The 14,335-nt window shown below is 45.2% G+C and overlaps 1 protein-coding gene across 2 annotated transcripts in view; it reads left to right on the top strand.

Annotated features, from left to right (window-relative positions):
- Window positions 1–14,335, top strand: part of FMR1 (fragile X messenger ribonucleoprotein 1) — a 385,399-nt gene that overhangs the window by 183,392 nt on the left and 187,672 nt on the right. For both annotated transcript variants that reach the window (XM_069212420.1, XM_069212419.1), the window contains exon 11: window positions 11,707–11,793. In XM_069212420.1, the coding sequence (XP_069068521.1) occupies window positions 11,707–11,793 (87 nt within the window). The remainder of the gene's footprint in view (window positions 1–11,706; window positions 11,794–14,335) is intronic.

Below are 14,335 nucleotides of genomic sequence, written 5' to 3'. Positions count from 1 at the left end.
ATCTGTGCTGGTGTGGTGATCCCACAAACAAATGTGGAAAAATGTGATTATTTTTTTTAGCTAAATTTGGGGTTTGCTGAGGATTCTGGGTAAGAAAACACTGGGGGATCCACGCAAGTCACACCTCCCTGGACTCCCTCAGGTGTCTAGTTTTCAGAAATGTCTGGGTTTGGTAGGTGTCCCTAGATGGCTGCTGAGCCCAGGACCAAAAACGCAGGTGCCCTCTTCCCCTACCCCCCTTTCCCCCTCCACAAACACAAAACCAGGTAGTTTTGTATTTGATAATTTTGATGTGTCAACATAGAGTTTTGGGGCATTTCCTGTCGTGGGCACCAGGCCTACCCACACAAGTGAGGTATCATTTTTATCAGGAGACTTGGGGGAATGCTCGGTGGAAGGAAATTTGTGGCTCCTCTCAGATTCCAGAACTTTCTATCAGCAAAATGTTAGGAAAAAGTTTTTATTTTTATTTGCCAGATGTTGAGGTTTGCAGAGGATTCTGGGTAACAGAACCTGGTGACAGCCCCACAAGTCACCCCATCCTGGATTCCCCTAGGTGTCTAGTTTTCAGAAATGCTCAGGTTAGGTTTCCCTAGGTGCTGGCTGAGTCCAAAATCCACAGCTCTGTACTTTCCAAAAAACGTCAGATTTCAATGTAAAAATGTGATGTGTCCATGTTGGGTTACCTGACGCGGGCATTAGGCCTACCCACACAAGTGAGGTACCATTTTTATTGGGAAACTTGGGGGAACACAGAATAGAAAATTATTGTCCCTTGTCTTTCGCTACATTTTTCCCTTCCAAATGTTAAAGAAGTCTATTTGAGAAATGTCCTGTAATTCACATGCTAATATGGGGACTCCGGAATTCAGAGATGTGCAAATAATCACTGCTTCTCAACACCTTATCTTGTGCCCATTTTGAAAATACAAATGTTTCCTTGATACCTATTTTTCACTCTTTATATTTCACCAAATGAATTGCTACATACAATGAAAACCCATTGCAGGATGAAGCTCCTTGATTGGCTGTGGGTACCTAGGGTTCTCGATAAACCTACAAGCCCTCTATATCCCCGCAACCAGAAGAGTCCAGCGGACTTAACGGTATATTGATTTTGAAAACGTGACATTGCAGGAAAAAGTTACAGAGTAAAACGTGGAGAGAAATGGCTGTTTTTTTTTTTTTTTTACCTCAATTTAAAACATTTATTTTATTTTAGCTGTTACTTTCTGTAGGAAAATCTTGAAGGATCCACACACCTGACTCCTTGCTGAATTCAGAATTTTGTCTACTTTTCAGAAATGTTTAGCTGTCCGGGATCCAGCATCATTAACTGAAAGGAGGATGAAAGCACAAAAAATAGTAAAAATTGGGTATGTCCCACTAAAATCCCAAAATTGTGTTGACAAATTCAGTTTTCTGATTCAAGTCTGCCTGTTCCTGAAAGCTGGGAAGATGGTGATTTTAGCACCGCAAACCATTTGTTGATGCCATTTTCAAGGGAAAAACCCACAAGCTTTCTCCTGCAGCCCTTTTTCCCTATTTCGTTTTTAAAGAAATGAAATTTTCGCTGTATTTTGGTCTCCTTCAGGGGAACCCCCAAACTCTGGGTACCTCTAGAATCCCTAGGATGTTGGGGGAAAAAAGGACGCAAATTTGGTGTGGGTAGCTTATGTGGACAAAATGTTATGAGGGCCTAATCGCGAACTGCCCCAAATAGCCAAAAAAAAGGCCTAGCAGCAAAGGGGTTAACTGCAAACACGTTTTTGCCTTTCAGCAGTAAATTGAACTAACGCTCATCCAACATACATTGCAATTTTGGTAGCAAGAGACAACTTTGTATGCTCTACACTCTCATATGTTCCTCCATATGCCGGGCCCTACTCTGCATTGGTATAAAAAAAATTCAGGATTTGAAAAGAGCCTGCAGTGGATTAGGGTGGAATGAGGATTCGATTCATCTGCTGTTCAAATATATGAACTAGGCTTTTTAACAAAATAATACAATTTATGAACTATCTTGCACATCGTATCTGAGGACCCACCCCAACAGGGAGACCCTAATTAACCCAGGAAAGGGGCCACCTGGAGGAACTCTGGGCACTACCTCTGGGGTGGTGATGGACAGGGGAGTGGTCACTCCCCTTTCCATTGTCCAGTTTTGCGCCAGACCAGGGACCGGTTGTCTCTGGACTAGTGCAAACCGGTTTATGCAAGGAGGGCACCGGATGCGCCCTTCAAAGCATACCAGTGGCTTGGGGAGGCTACCCCTCCCAAGCCATGTAATACTTATTTCCAAAGGAAGAGAGGGCGTTGCCTCCCTCTCCCAAAGGAAATCCTTTGTTCTGCCTTCCTGGGCTTGAGCTGGTCAAGCAGCAGGAGGGCAGAAACCTGTCTGTAGGATGGCAGTAGTGCAGACTGCCTGGGAAAACCCTGCAAACTGGTAGAAGCAAAGCTGGGGGGTCCTCTAAGGAGCCCCCAGAATGCATGGAATCATACAACCAATACTGGCAACAGGATTGAGGTATGATTCTGACATATTCAATACCAAACATGCCCAGGTTTGGAGTTACCATAATGTAGCTGGACACAGGCTTTGACGTGTCCAATACACTTGTAAAATGGCTTCTTTCACTTACGAAGTACAGGAAATTGGAGCTGGAGTTCGTAAGGGCACCTCTGCTCATGCAGGGGTGCCCTCAAACACAGGTACCTGCACCCTGCCCTCTGGGCTAGGAGGGCCTGCCATAGGGATGACATACAGTGACCTGGTGCAGTGACCTGTAGTGAAAGGGTGCATACACCTTTTCATGCAGGCTGCGTGGGCTCCTTTGGGTGGCATAATACATGCTGCAGGCCATGGGGAACCACTGGTGCCCCAATGCCGTGGGTACCTAGGTACCGTATGCTAGCGACTTACATGGGGCACCAGTATGCCAGTTGTGGGGTGTACTAAGTCAGGAGCAGCCACAGTTAGTGGGAGAGAGCACAGTCACTAGGGTCCTGATTAGAAGGACCTCAGTGAACACAGTCAAAACACACTGACAGCAGGCAAAAAGTGGGGGGTAACCATGCCAAAAAAGAGGGTACTTTCCTACATCATCTGCCAGATCTGGGGCATGTAGTACATGTTTCAACCATCGGATATTGTGTAAGGTACTCTGACACGGGAAAAAACCTGAGTGATCTGCATGGATCAGATGCGGAAAATCCAGCAGCAGTCTCGCTGCCAATATACTGCAATCTTCTGGTCTATATTCAACATTGATAGCAGGCGATAGGAGCCTGCTTCCAAGGGGCCCTTGCCACATTGCAGTATCAGAACTATTAGGGCCTCACAGTATCCTTTTCTCCAGAGCCGCCTCATATATTGGCAAGAGTTTGCCTATTAAAGTTCCCGAAAAACATTATAAAACTCTGATATCCCACGTCATCCATTTAATTTGGCAGTTTTAATTGAATCGATCGCTCCCTGCTGCTTCTGTTTAGTCAGTGGGGCCCCCAGTGCCTCACAGTCGTCTTGTGTCAGTGGTAGTCCTGCTAAGTATATGGAGAGTTCGCCCAGGTCTGTATTAATGGCGCCATGTACACACCCCATAAATGATCTACAAAGACCACATTTAGTGCATGCTGAGTGGTGGCATTACATGCCTCACAGTTTTTCAGTGCCAGCACAGGTTAGATCAAGATCTCAGACCTTATTAGGCACACCAGTAGGTGACCCGCCTTGTCCCCCTCCATGTATTGTATATGACGGCTCATAGTTCGATCTTGTTTGTCCAACTGGTCCCATGATTCACATACCCTATGTCTCTGTCTATCCCGGTCATTCATGTTTCCCAGCATTTCAGACAGCACCCACTCTAATTTCGCCAATGCCACCTCTTCCTGGGTCAGTTCCCTCTCCACTATTTGTCAGATGCCCACCAATGTCACAATACACACACCTCGGAAGACCACCTTCATTGCACTACACACAATTGCCCTACAGCTTGCACTGTCCCAGTTAGTATGAAAATGTTGATCAATGGCTTCCCTTAATATGTTAAGAAATACTGGGTCCATCAGTGCCTCCACGTGGAACCACCACAGTGGTATCTTAGATGGCGTCCGGTTATTCAAGTATGCCAGTAGCTGAGGGGAATGATCGGCGAAGCAGCGTCCCAAATATAACATATCCATTACTCGCTGTACTGCCGTGGATTGAACAAGAAAGTAGTTGAGTCTACTATATGTACCCAACGCTAGGGTGTAGCACGAATTTTATTGAGTGTGCAGGTGATGAGCTCCCCAAATGTCGACCAGTCCCAACCTCAGCGAGCCTAACCAATCCTGTACCTGTGTAAGGGCCTCGGTCATATTAGGTTTATTGTAGTCAGCAGGGGGGGATCTCTCTATTCCACTGTCCAGCACACAGTTGAAGCACTTTAGTCATGAAGTGCACCCTTGTTGCCGCCAGCACCCTGCCAAAAAACGTGCATCATCAAAATTTAAGACATATACATTGATTGAGCAGAGATCATGACCATCTAGCATTCCCGTGACTACCTCCTCTTAGTGTTCACTTGTACCTGTGTTTTTTTTTTAACCCTCGGTACTACCCATATGAGTATCCTGCGAGCATAACCCTGGTAGGATGTGGCATAAATCTGCCCCGCCACCTCCTTCTCAAGGATGAGATGCAGTCCCCGCAGACATGAGTCTCTTGAAGAAATGCCACATCCACACCATATCTCCTGAGGCATACATAGACCTTGTTCCTTTTCTTGGGGTTATTTAAGCCGCTTACGTTCCATGTAAGGAATTCGTACTTATCCCCTTTGTCTCTCATAATGGGCATGTATGCACAGTTCAAGACCTCGCAAGACTAATAACTGCCTGTAATCTATCTTACTGCACCAATTGACTATGGAAGCTCCCCCCACTCAAGATCAAAACTTGTATCAACATGTTCCTCAACATTGCCACCTAAAGTCCCTTCCCCAGGCAGAACAGATGGAGCCTGATACAACCCTTGGCCAATAGGGTTCTGAGTCCCACCACAATTGCCCGTCCCAGGTAGCTCCAACTAAACTTTAAAAATGAACTGTGGTTGTAGATACCCCTGAGTAGTCAGGGCCCCTACGAATTGCAAGACCGGTTCTCAGCAATCCAAAAGAGATAGAGCTTTCGGCCTCTCTCTTCTGTGAAGTCAAAAGAAAATTGCAATCAAGATAAGCATACATTAGTCAGGTAGTACAATCAGTTTCTTGTGATAAGCATTAGTCCATAAAAGGCTGCCCACTCACCCCCACACCTGCATACCAAGAACAGTAAAATGCAATGGGGCGAATCGGGTCATGGACTCCATGTCCGTCACGTGGCATCCTCTACAAACCCAGTGATGCCAGCCAGAGTTCAATTGGTCACCCAGCATTCATACTATCACTCAGTGTGTCAGGCACCTCTCAGATTTGGGAAAAGGAGTTCTGGGTTAGCATGTCTGTAGGATCATTCTGTAGTGTTCCACCTGGGCAGACCAAGAAGTGGCCTCCTGTTGCCCCATCAGGAGTCTTAGAGAGGTTTTGTGACTTAGCCTTGTTTCTGTCAGAACGGCCCAATCCCCGCTGTCTTGGTTCTCTCCACTCTAAAGTTCAATGCTCATGTCCGATGCCCAGCATATCAAGCCACTCTGCCTCTATGTTATATTCTGAGCTTTGCTGGATACATAAGACTATACTTAAGATGTCCCCAAAGCTGTTTTTAATTGGAACAAAATTCTTGCGGAGATCCTGAAACATGCAAGTGTATTCTGAAAAAAATTAGGATGGGGGTACCATGATACCACTGCCAAAGCACGGTGTGCACGGTCAATCATGAAAAAAATGAGTAAGATGTTCGGGTTTAAGTGTATCCACAATTCCACAATTCAGTCCTCCATGAATAATTCCACTTAGGGACCTTTTGCTCACCCTCGAAAGCCAATGAGGCGTATATTATTTCGCAGAGAGGTGCTCTCCGTGTCTCCCAAGTGGTCTTCTATTTGTGATACGCTGCACTTGAGGCCCGCCGCAGTGGCCTGGAGAGTTTTGATTTTCTGTTTAAGAGTAGTGATATAGTCTTTAGCGCCTGTCACTCGTTCAGCCACCTTGCGCAAGTCCAAGCACAGGTGATTGACATCAAATGCTGTGGTGTCTTACTTCGATTCCAGTCCCTCCCTGGTGTCCTGTATGACCGGCAGGATTTCTGCCATAGCTAGTGACTGCTTTCTGGGCCTGGGCTGCTCCTCCTGCATTGTTCCTTGTGGACCAGGGCCCGGGACCGTGTATTGGCCAATCTTATTTGTTTGCGCCAACTTAGAACCGTTGTCTTTTCCCTTGCTACCTGGAGCATGTCAGTACGTACTGCGTTATGTAGTTTATTTGGAGCTCATGTTGTGATCCATTAACCATCAACGGAGGAGAGGCTCGTGCTCGGTACCCCTTGCGACCTCCAAGTGCACCTCGGCCTTCTCATTGAAGGTGCGAGTCGGGAGTATAATGGTGGCCAAGCATGTAGCAGTAGCCTCCTCCGCCACCTGCACTCCTTCCAGTGTGGGGACAGATAGCCGCTCCTTACCTCGCCTAGATGGATAGTCCCGCTGGGCAGGAACAGTCACTATGTTCAATCTACCAGACCTTCACCTCCACCTCCCACAGCTGCCACCTGGAGGGGGCTCTCATGGCCTAGATCAGCAGCATCAGGCATGACAGTAAGTGTAAGGCCGGCACTGCTGCCCAGTCAGTAATGCGGGACCTTAGTGGCCCCCTCCAACTGTCACTCTAGGTCTGCAGGGGCCTTCAGACACCCACTGCCCCCCCAGTAGTTCCAGTGTGAATTTAGGAGGACAGGAATGCCATGATTCTGTCCCCGACACACAGCTGGCCTTCCCGCCTTAAAAATGAGAAGGTCACCTTGCGGGGCCCAGTCAATTACGCCCGAATCGCCAGTGCCAGTCTCAGGCAGCAGAGCCGTCTCCGCTGCTTTAACATACCAAGTTAGCTGTTTCTTGCTGTGCCAGCTAATCACTTGCCTGTTTTAGTGGGGTCCCAGGTCCCTTCTCTGCCGTTGTGCACTGCAGCTGCCATTGCATCAGGTCTCCTTAGCCTTTACATAGTCTGCTGTGCCCAGGGCTCCCGCCATCAGGGGCGCAGACCGCCTGCCCACTCCGGGCTCACAGCAGCAGTCAAGGGCCCAGTCATGGCCCAGCGCCTCTGGCAGCCCCTCACTAACTACAGCAAGTCCTCATAACTCTGTCATCGGGGCTTCCTCTTACCCCAGCACTCCGCATCGGTCCGTACAGCAGACACCAGGCTCAGAGGTCCGGTTTCATCCCACACCTCAGCCGCATCCAGCTACCAGATTGAATGGCCAGCCACAGGCACAACCACAACTGCTCAGCGGCAGCTGGAGGAGGCTCCAACGGCCTAGATCGGTCCCGGGCACCACCAGGCATTTCCCCGGCTCCTCATGGGGCTCCTCATCTCCCACTGGTCAAGACCACTGCTGCCCAGGATGTGAAAGGGGTTATGTTGTAGCCTAGACGCACATTTTTGCTGCTAATGCACCTTTGCAGATTCTAATGTAATGTAGTAAAAGTTTTTTAAAATAAAAAAAAAAGTACTATAAAATCGCCCACTCCCACTGCCTGACACTTTGTACACCCAATGGCTATCGTATGGACTGCTCTAAAATGTGAATGGCACTGACAACAAAGCCATTGTCCGAAGCGGGCTCGTTGCCCCACTCTATGCGTGCTGTTGGCTGACCTAGAAAATAAATGGCACAGCAGTGGCTTATACGGGATGATCTAAACCCCCTTTCTGTTGTGTTATAATTATTATTAAAAGTAATGTAAAATGACGTTTTTTGCTTGCAGATGAGGCAGTTTTCAGTTGTAATTGTCTTTGCGTTAGTTGGGGTTCATTGATTTTACCAAAGATTTTGTGTATTTCTGATAAGATGGTTTATTTCCAGTAGTACCTTTAGCTAGGAGGCTAAATTCCCACTGTATTTCTCTGCTGAAGCCATTTTCCCTCTTAAATGTATTTTGTATAATTTCCTCAAGAATCGTGTTTTTTTTCAGAAGCAATCCATTGCTAGTTAAGTAGATCAGTTTTTCTTTTTTGTTTATACTGTACGTTTTAACCCTTTACAGTTGGGACATAGCTCAAAATATTAAATACATTGATTTTGAGGAAAAGGTGTTCTATTCATTTGGGATAAAGTACCATCTGCCATAACTTTTAAGTGTATTGCTTGTTAATAAAGATTTCCTCTTCTATAGAGGAACGATGTCGAAAGCAGGGTTTTTTATGTGGTCATTGATCTCAGAGGTGACCCACCCCTTTAACTACATGCTAACATAACTACCCTCTCTGAAAAAAGTTTGTATCGTTGATCTCTTGCTCCTATATATCTAAAAGCAAATGTCTGGAAATATGTAGAGTAAATGTGGAATTTGTAGCGCAAAATTAAAAATACTTATATACAACTATTATAATTTTTTTTTTAAACATATGCATTTTAATAGAAGTCAAGTTTAAAAAAAGCATAGCTAATAATTTGTGCTAACATGCAGAGAGATTCCTCCTTTTGTGTAATGAACAAAAAATTATTCATAAAATAAATGTCTCCTTTCTGCTCATAACTGTTCTTATCAAGGAAACTGATCAGAAGACGTGAAAAGCCAGTTTTAATTTTCACTCTTTAAAATGCAGTTGTAAATCTTCTCTGTGAGAGAACAGGGCTGATTGCAGAGGCCCCCTAACTTTTTGCCCCCATTTTCCACTTTTTGCTGGTGTTTTCCTGACTCTGATGGTGCCCTGGGTACTGCTATCCAGTCCCAGGGCCTGTGCTCTGTGTAAAATCAGTATGCAAATTAGGCTAATTATAATTGGGTAAGTCAACCTACATATAAGTCCCTAGTATATGGTAGGGCATGTAGGTTTAGGGACCCCAGCATAGGTAGTGCACCTGGTAAAGTGCCCAGTGTCATTTTAAAGGCAGGCCTGCCGTGCTGGCTGCTTTTAAATTAAAGTTATATGCAAATTCGACTTTGGAATTAAAAGTAGTTCCAAAGTCTTAAACTACCTTAGGTTTACATATAAGTCACCCCTAAGGTGTGCCCTATATGCCCCTAGGGCTGGGTGCCATGTAACTTTAAGCAGGGACCTTATAAAAATAGCTTTATAAGCCCTGGTGAGGTAAAAACAGCCAAATTTGTTTTTCCCTCATTGTAGTGAATGGCCTCCATAGGCTAGAATGTGGAGACTTTATTTTAATTTTAAAAGTCCCCTTAAGTAACAGATAACAGACGTTTGGTATCAAATTAATTGTTATAATAAATCCCACAAATTCCAGTTGTTGGATTTAATATAACTTGTTCAGGTAAAGAGTTTTAAACTTTACCTGAAAAGTTGCCAACTTCAGCCCTGCAGTGTTTTTGCTGCTGTGCTCTGATTGGCCAGCCTCTGGCAGTCTGGCCAGGCTGCCATGATGAGATGTGAAGTGGCCTGGCTCCACACAAAGAGATGTGCCTGTAGGAGGAGATCTCCCCTCAGCAGATGGTGAAGCAGGTGTGGGCGGGGCTGCCAAACTGGGCTTCAAAGGCAGAGAAGGACATTTGGAGCAACCCAGCAACACCCTCACATCCTGCAAACCCAGCAACACCCTCACATCCTGCAAACCCAGACAATTAGGTGCCCCTTGATTAGATTAGGAGAAGGCAGGAGAGGGGTGTGTTTAGGATTTTTAGCCACACCAGTGGGTGCGCTCAGTCTGATGTAACCTCCAAAAATCACTTTCAGCCATGATGGATTTGTTAGGAATGTTGCTCCCTGGGATTGATTTTTGCCACACTTCCCAGGAAGTGGTCATCACAGGGGGATGGACCCTGCACCTGATTGGAGAACCAGGACCCCCCTGTTTTTCACCCAGGAGCAGGGATAAAACTGGCAGACCTGCACCCACACCTCCGTTCCCTACCAGATCCCTACCAGGAAGAACACCAGAAGACGAAGGACTGCCCTGTTTGACCCCTGGCCTGCACCTGGACCCTGCACTCTGAAGGACTGCACCAGCTGCACACTTGGTCTTCACCACAAGAAGGACTTTGCCTGGCTTCAACTGGTTCAAGGAGGGACTCCCTGTTTGCTGCAGGTGAAAAATTGCTAACCAGAGTCCCCTGCACCAACTCCTGAAGAAACCAACCAGCTGACCACTGTCCAGTGGCCAAAAAGGAGTTTGCGCCAGGTGCATTCTGGGAGTTGTAGTCCACCCCCCCCAAGGATCATCGCAGAGCTTCTGGAACCTTGGGGTGAGCTGTGGACCCCAACAGAACCTTGAAGCAACATCTGTAAGATGATCCAGAAGTTTGGAGAACTTTTGGAAAAAAGCTTGAAAGAGGGACCGACCCGCCGTGGCAACTCTAGCCGGCTTGCCTCAACCGCAACCCGGCCTGACTTGCAGGTTCGTCCCGGTAAAGAAAATCTCCAAAAAAGAGACTAAGTCCGAACGTAGGAAGTTGACCGGGACCTCTCAGCCTTAAACTTTGACTTTGCCCCGGTCGAGGTGCGACCAGATGACCATATTGGCGCTTTTTGTTTCTAGGCGCTAGAAAACAATAATTGTTTAAAAATGTATATTTCCAGTTCCCCTTATCCGATTTTATTTGTTTTTGTGTCATTTTAAAGATAAAAATATTATCTATTTATATAAATTGATTTTGGATTTTTGAACTGTTTCCTGTGTTTTATTTAATTACTGTTTTGTGATATTTGAATGCTTTACACTTTGTCCCCTTAGTTAAGCCTTGTCGCTCGTTGCCAAGCTACCAAGGGTTGAGCTGGGTTTAATTTACTGAGACCTAACTGGACCTAAGTGGAGGTTAGTGGCCTATTGCTAAGTGTAGGTACTTACCTGCCCTTACCAATAACCCATTTTCCCACATTCTCTTTGACATGCTGTTCACACTGTCGGCTTTAGCAGCAGCCATTGTAATGTCACAAACCAACAGTAATAGGTCATTGCAGTTGAGCTGAACATAATTTCCTTATTATAGGTGACTAGTGATATTACAACTATACAATAATAAGAAAGTTAGTCATATGTGTATATATAAAATAAGTATATAGGGGCCCCAGCCTTCAGTGTATTCTACATATATAAGGGTTTCATGTTATAGTATTGCGTAATAAAAAAAACATTTCAGTTTGTGTGGTATACTTAGTTAAAGCAGTGGTTCTTAACCTGTGTTCCAAGGACCCCTTTGGGTCTGCAAGGCCTACTAAGGGGTTCAGCGACTGTTTTTCAAAATGTAATACATATTAAAATTAATACATAGAATTAACAAAGTTTATACAAATAAAGAAACAAAACTGAAGATTTTAAAGCTATATTTGTGATTTACACAAAATAGTTAAATATTCACTTAAGTCAAAAGGTTAAGAGCTGCTGATATAAAAGGATTGTTATTGTAATAAAGCACTAGTATATGGGTTTACTGAATGTTTTCATGTTTTCATCTTACAAATTGTTTAAAATGACACATTATCTTTGTTCATGCAGTATATCACTGTTTTGTCTATGTTCGTGTAACCATGTCTTTATATCTCTCTGTCTAGCTTCATTAATAGTATGTTTTGACCATTAAGTTCTGATGTATGTTTTAAATTGCCTTTGTAGGGACTAGTACCGTTTGTGTTTGTTGGAACCAAGGACAGTATCACAAATGCAACAGTTCTTTTGGATTACCACCTAAATTACTTAAAGGTGAGCTTCATTAATTTAATTAATTGTCATGCAATTTTTTCAAGCTCAGGACGTGCCAGCTCATGGATGTGCACACAGTGTGTTAGATTTCAGGCAGCACAACTGTTGCAATTAAAAACAGTTTGTGACAGAGAAGGAAAATAGTCTTTCTCAAAGCAAGTAATTGTGTATTAAATGCTTTGTCTTCAGTGGATCAAATGGTTATTGGTTGTGAGATGAAATATACGCATAAGCATGCTGTTTTATGTAGTGCTGAACCTTAAAGATGTCTGAACACATTGTTCATCTGGTGATGTTTGCTGTCTTTTTCCATCAAGTCTTTATCCTCCCAAACTGGGATTCTGGGATATTCAGGCAATGTTACTGATGTTTCAGCATGTGTCCTGGGTTTTTGGTGAGGCAGACACTGAGGCGGCAGGGCCTCCAGCATCATGCTGGTACCACATGCCCACCAGCATAAGCGAGCTCTGCAGTGGGACTTGAACTTCCAGTGTGCGCAATGTCAGGGTAATTTCTCTGACATGGTCAAGATCTCAGAGACTGCAAAAGACTTTAAGTGGTGGCTGACGAACCGTGATTGGGTCAGCAGTTGAGCCCTCTCCTTGTAATAACAGATGTGTCACTCCTGGGCTGATGTGGCCATCTGTGGTAGATGGATATTAGAGGACTCTAGTCTCTGGAGGAGTCGGACTCCACATAACCTTTTTGAAGCTTTGAGTGATTTGCTTGGCATTGAAGGCCTTCCTATCCTCTATCAGAGATGGTTAGTGCAGGTGTTCACGGACAGCAGCACTAACGTGTTACTGCAGCAAGAAGAGCGGGTAGTGTTCTGGACTTTTTGTCAGGAGGCTCTTCATCTCTGGATGTGTCTGGAACACCAGGACATCTCCCAGGTGGTTCATCACCTGGCAGGCTCTCTGAACGCCAGGGCGGGCAAACTCAGCCTTCGATATCTAGTGTATTAAAAAAGAAATGATATTGTCATCTGGTGTTGGTGCCAAGTTTCTTCCCAGTATGGGGAGAGCCTTGGTTAGATCGATTCACAACTGCCAGGAACAGTCAGTCTCAGCAGTTCTGCGCGGTGGAGTTTCTATGTTGGCTCTTGCTTGGAGATGCTTTTCATCTAAAGTGGAGCTCCGGCCTCTTGTACTCCTTTCTGCCTATTCTACTTCTGTCCAGAGTGTTAAAGAAAATCAGGAATGACTGGGCCCAAGTTATGCTTCTGGCTTCAAGTCAATCCGGAGATTCCTGCTATCCCAGGCAGTTGAGCATGAGCGTCGGTCCTCCGGTCAAGCTGCCTCTTCAGGACGATCTTTTGTCACAGCAGTTGGGGAGGGTTCTGCACCTGAACCTGCATGCACTCTGCCTTCATGTGTGGAGATTGAGAGGCGACAGTTGACAGCCTTCAACCTTACATCTGAAGTCTGTGATGGTATTCTGGCAGCCAAGCTTCCCTCCACCAAAATGGTACACGCCAGTCGCTAGAAGAAATTTGGGGCAAGTTGTTTGTCCAAAAGGTTTGATCCCCTATCTACTCAGGTCCTATTATTTCTTCTTCCTTATTTAAGTCACCCATTGTGACAGGATTTCTCAAAGGTTTGTGACACATGTTTTCTCCTAGGCCATTCAGCATGTCTCAGTGGGATTTTGACCTGGTCCTCACTTTCCTGATGTGTGCACTCTTTGAGTCGTTGCACAACTTCCTTCTTCAGTTATTGACCATTGAGATCGCTTTTCTGGTGGCTGTTGCATTGGCCATGAGGGGTCAGCGAGTTTCAGGCGCTCTCGGTGCACCCTCCATACACTGCTTTCTACCCTGACAAACTGGTTGTCAGGACAGGTGGCTCCGAAGGTACTCAGTTCTTGTCACGTAGACCAGACCATCCCCCTGCCTACTTGACAATGCCAACAAATTTGTTGTGAAGCCGAACGATGCTACCTACCGGCGCTCAAGGGTATCGCCGAAAATTTCTGGATCCAGTCTGACGCCCGGGACTAATTCTGAAGTAAAGATTCTGTGGCTTGATAGTGTCTAACATGGAAGGTATTACCAAAGGTAACTTGTTCTTTATGCGGTCTTTGGCTCCTTCTCAGTTTTGCAAGATGCCGTGATGGATAAGACAAGCTGTCTTTGTCAAATAGCAGTAGCAATTGGTATTCAGAAAGTTTCTGGGTTTTTTCTATAGCATGTGGGCTTGTTTTAACTACTATTCACTTTCTGGCCACTCAAATGGCTGCTTTTATTTTTATGTATTTGTTTTTGATCTCCAGTAAGGTACCTCAGTTTGCTACTGGGTCGCGTACAGCCAGTGAGGTAGTGCTTTGTCACTCCAGAGATGCCATTACTTTACACAAAAAGTTGTGTTCACTATGAAGGGGCTCTTTTATCGAAACTTTAAGCCTAGAGGTTTCCACCCAGAAACAAATAAGGAAAGGTGTTTACAGTTTTTGTGTAATGTCTGCATTTTTAGGTGTTGCAGTATCTAAAAATAGTACCACTGCACCTAAGAACAGCACCTGTGACACAGTGAAACAGCATCTC

The sequence above is a fragment of the Pleurodeles waltl genome, chromosome 2_1 (assembly GCF_031143425.1).
Source record: "Pleurodeles waltl isolate 20211129_DDA chromosome 2_1, aPleWal1.hap1.20221129, whole genome shotgun sequence".
Taxonomy (NCBI): Eukaryota; Metazoa; Chordata; class Amphibia; order Caudata; family Salamandridae; genus Pleurodeles; species Pleurodeles waltl.
This window is presented reverse-complemented; position numbering and strand designations above follow the sequence as displayed.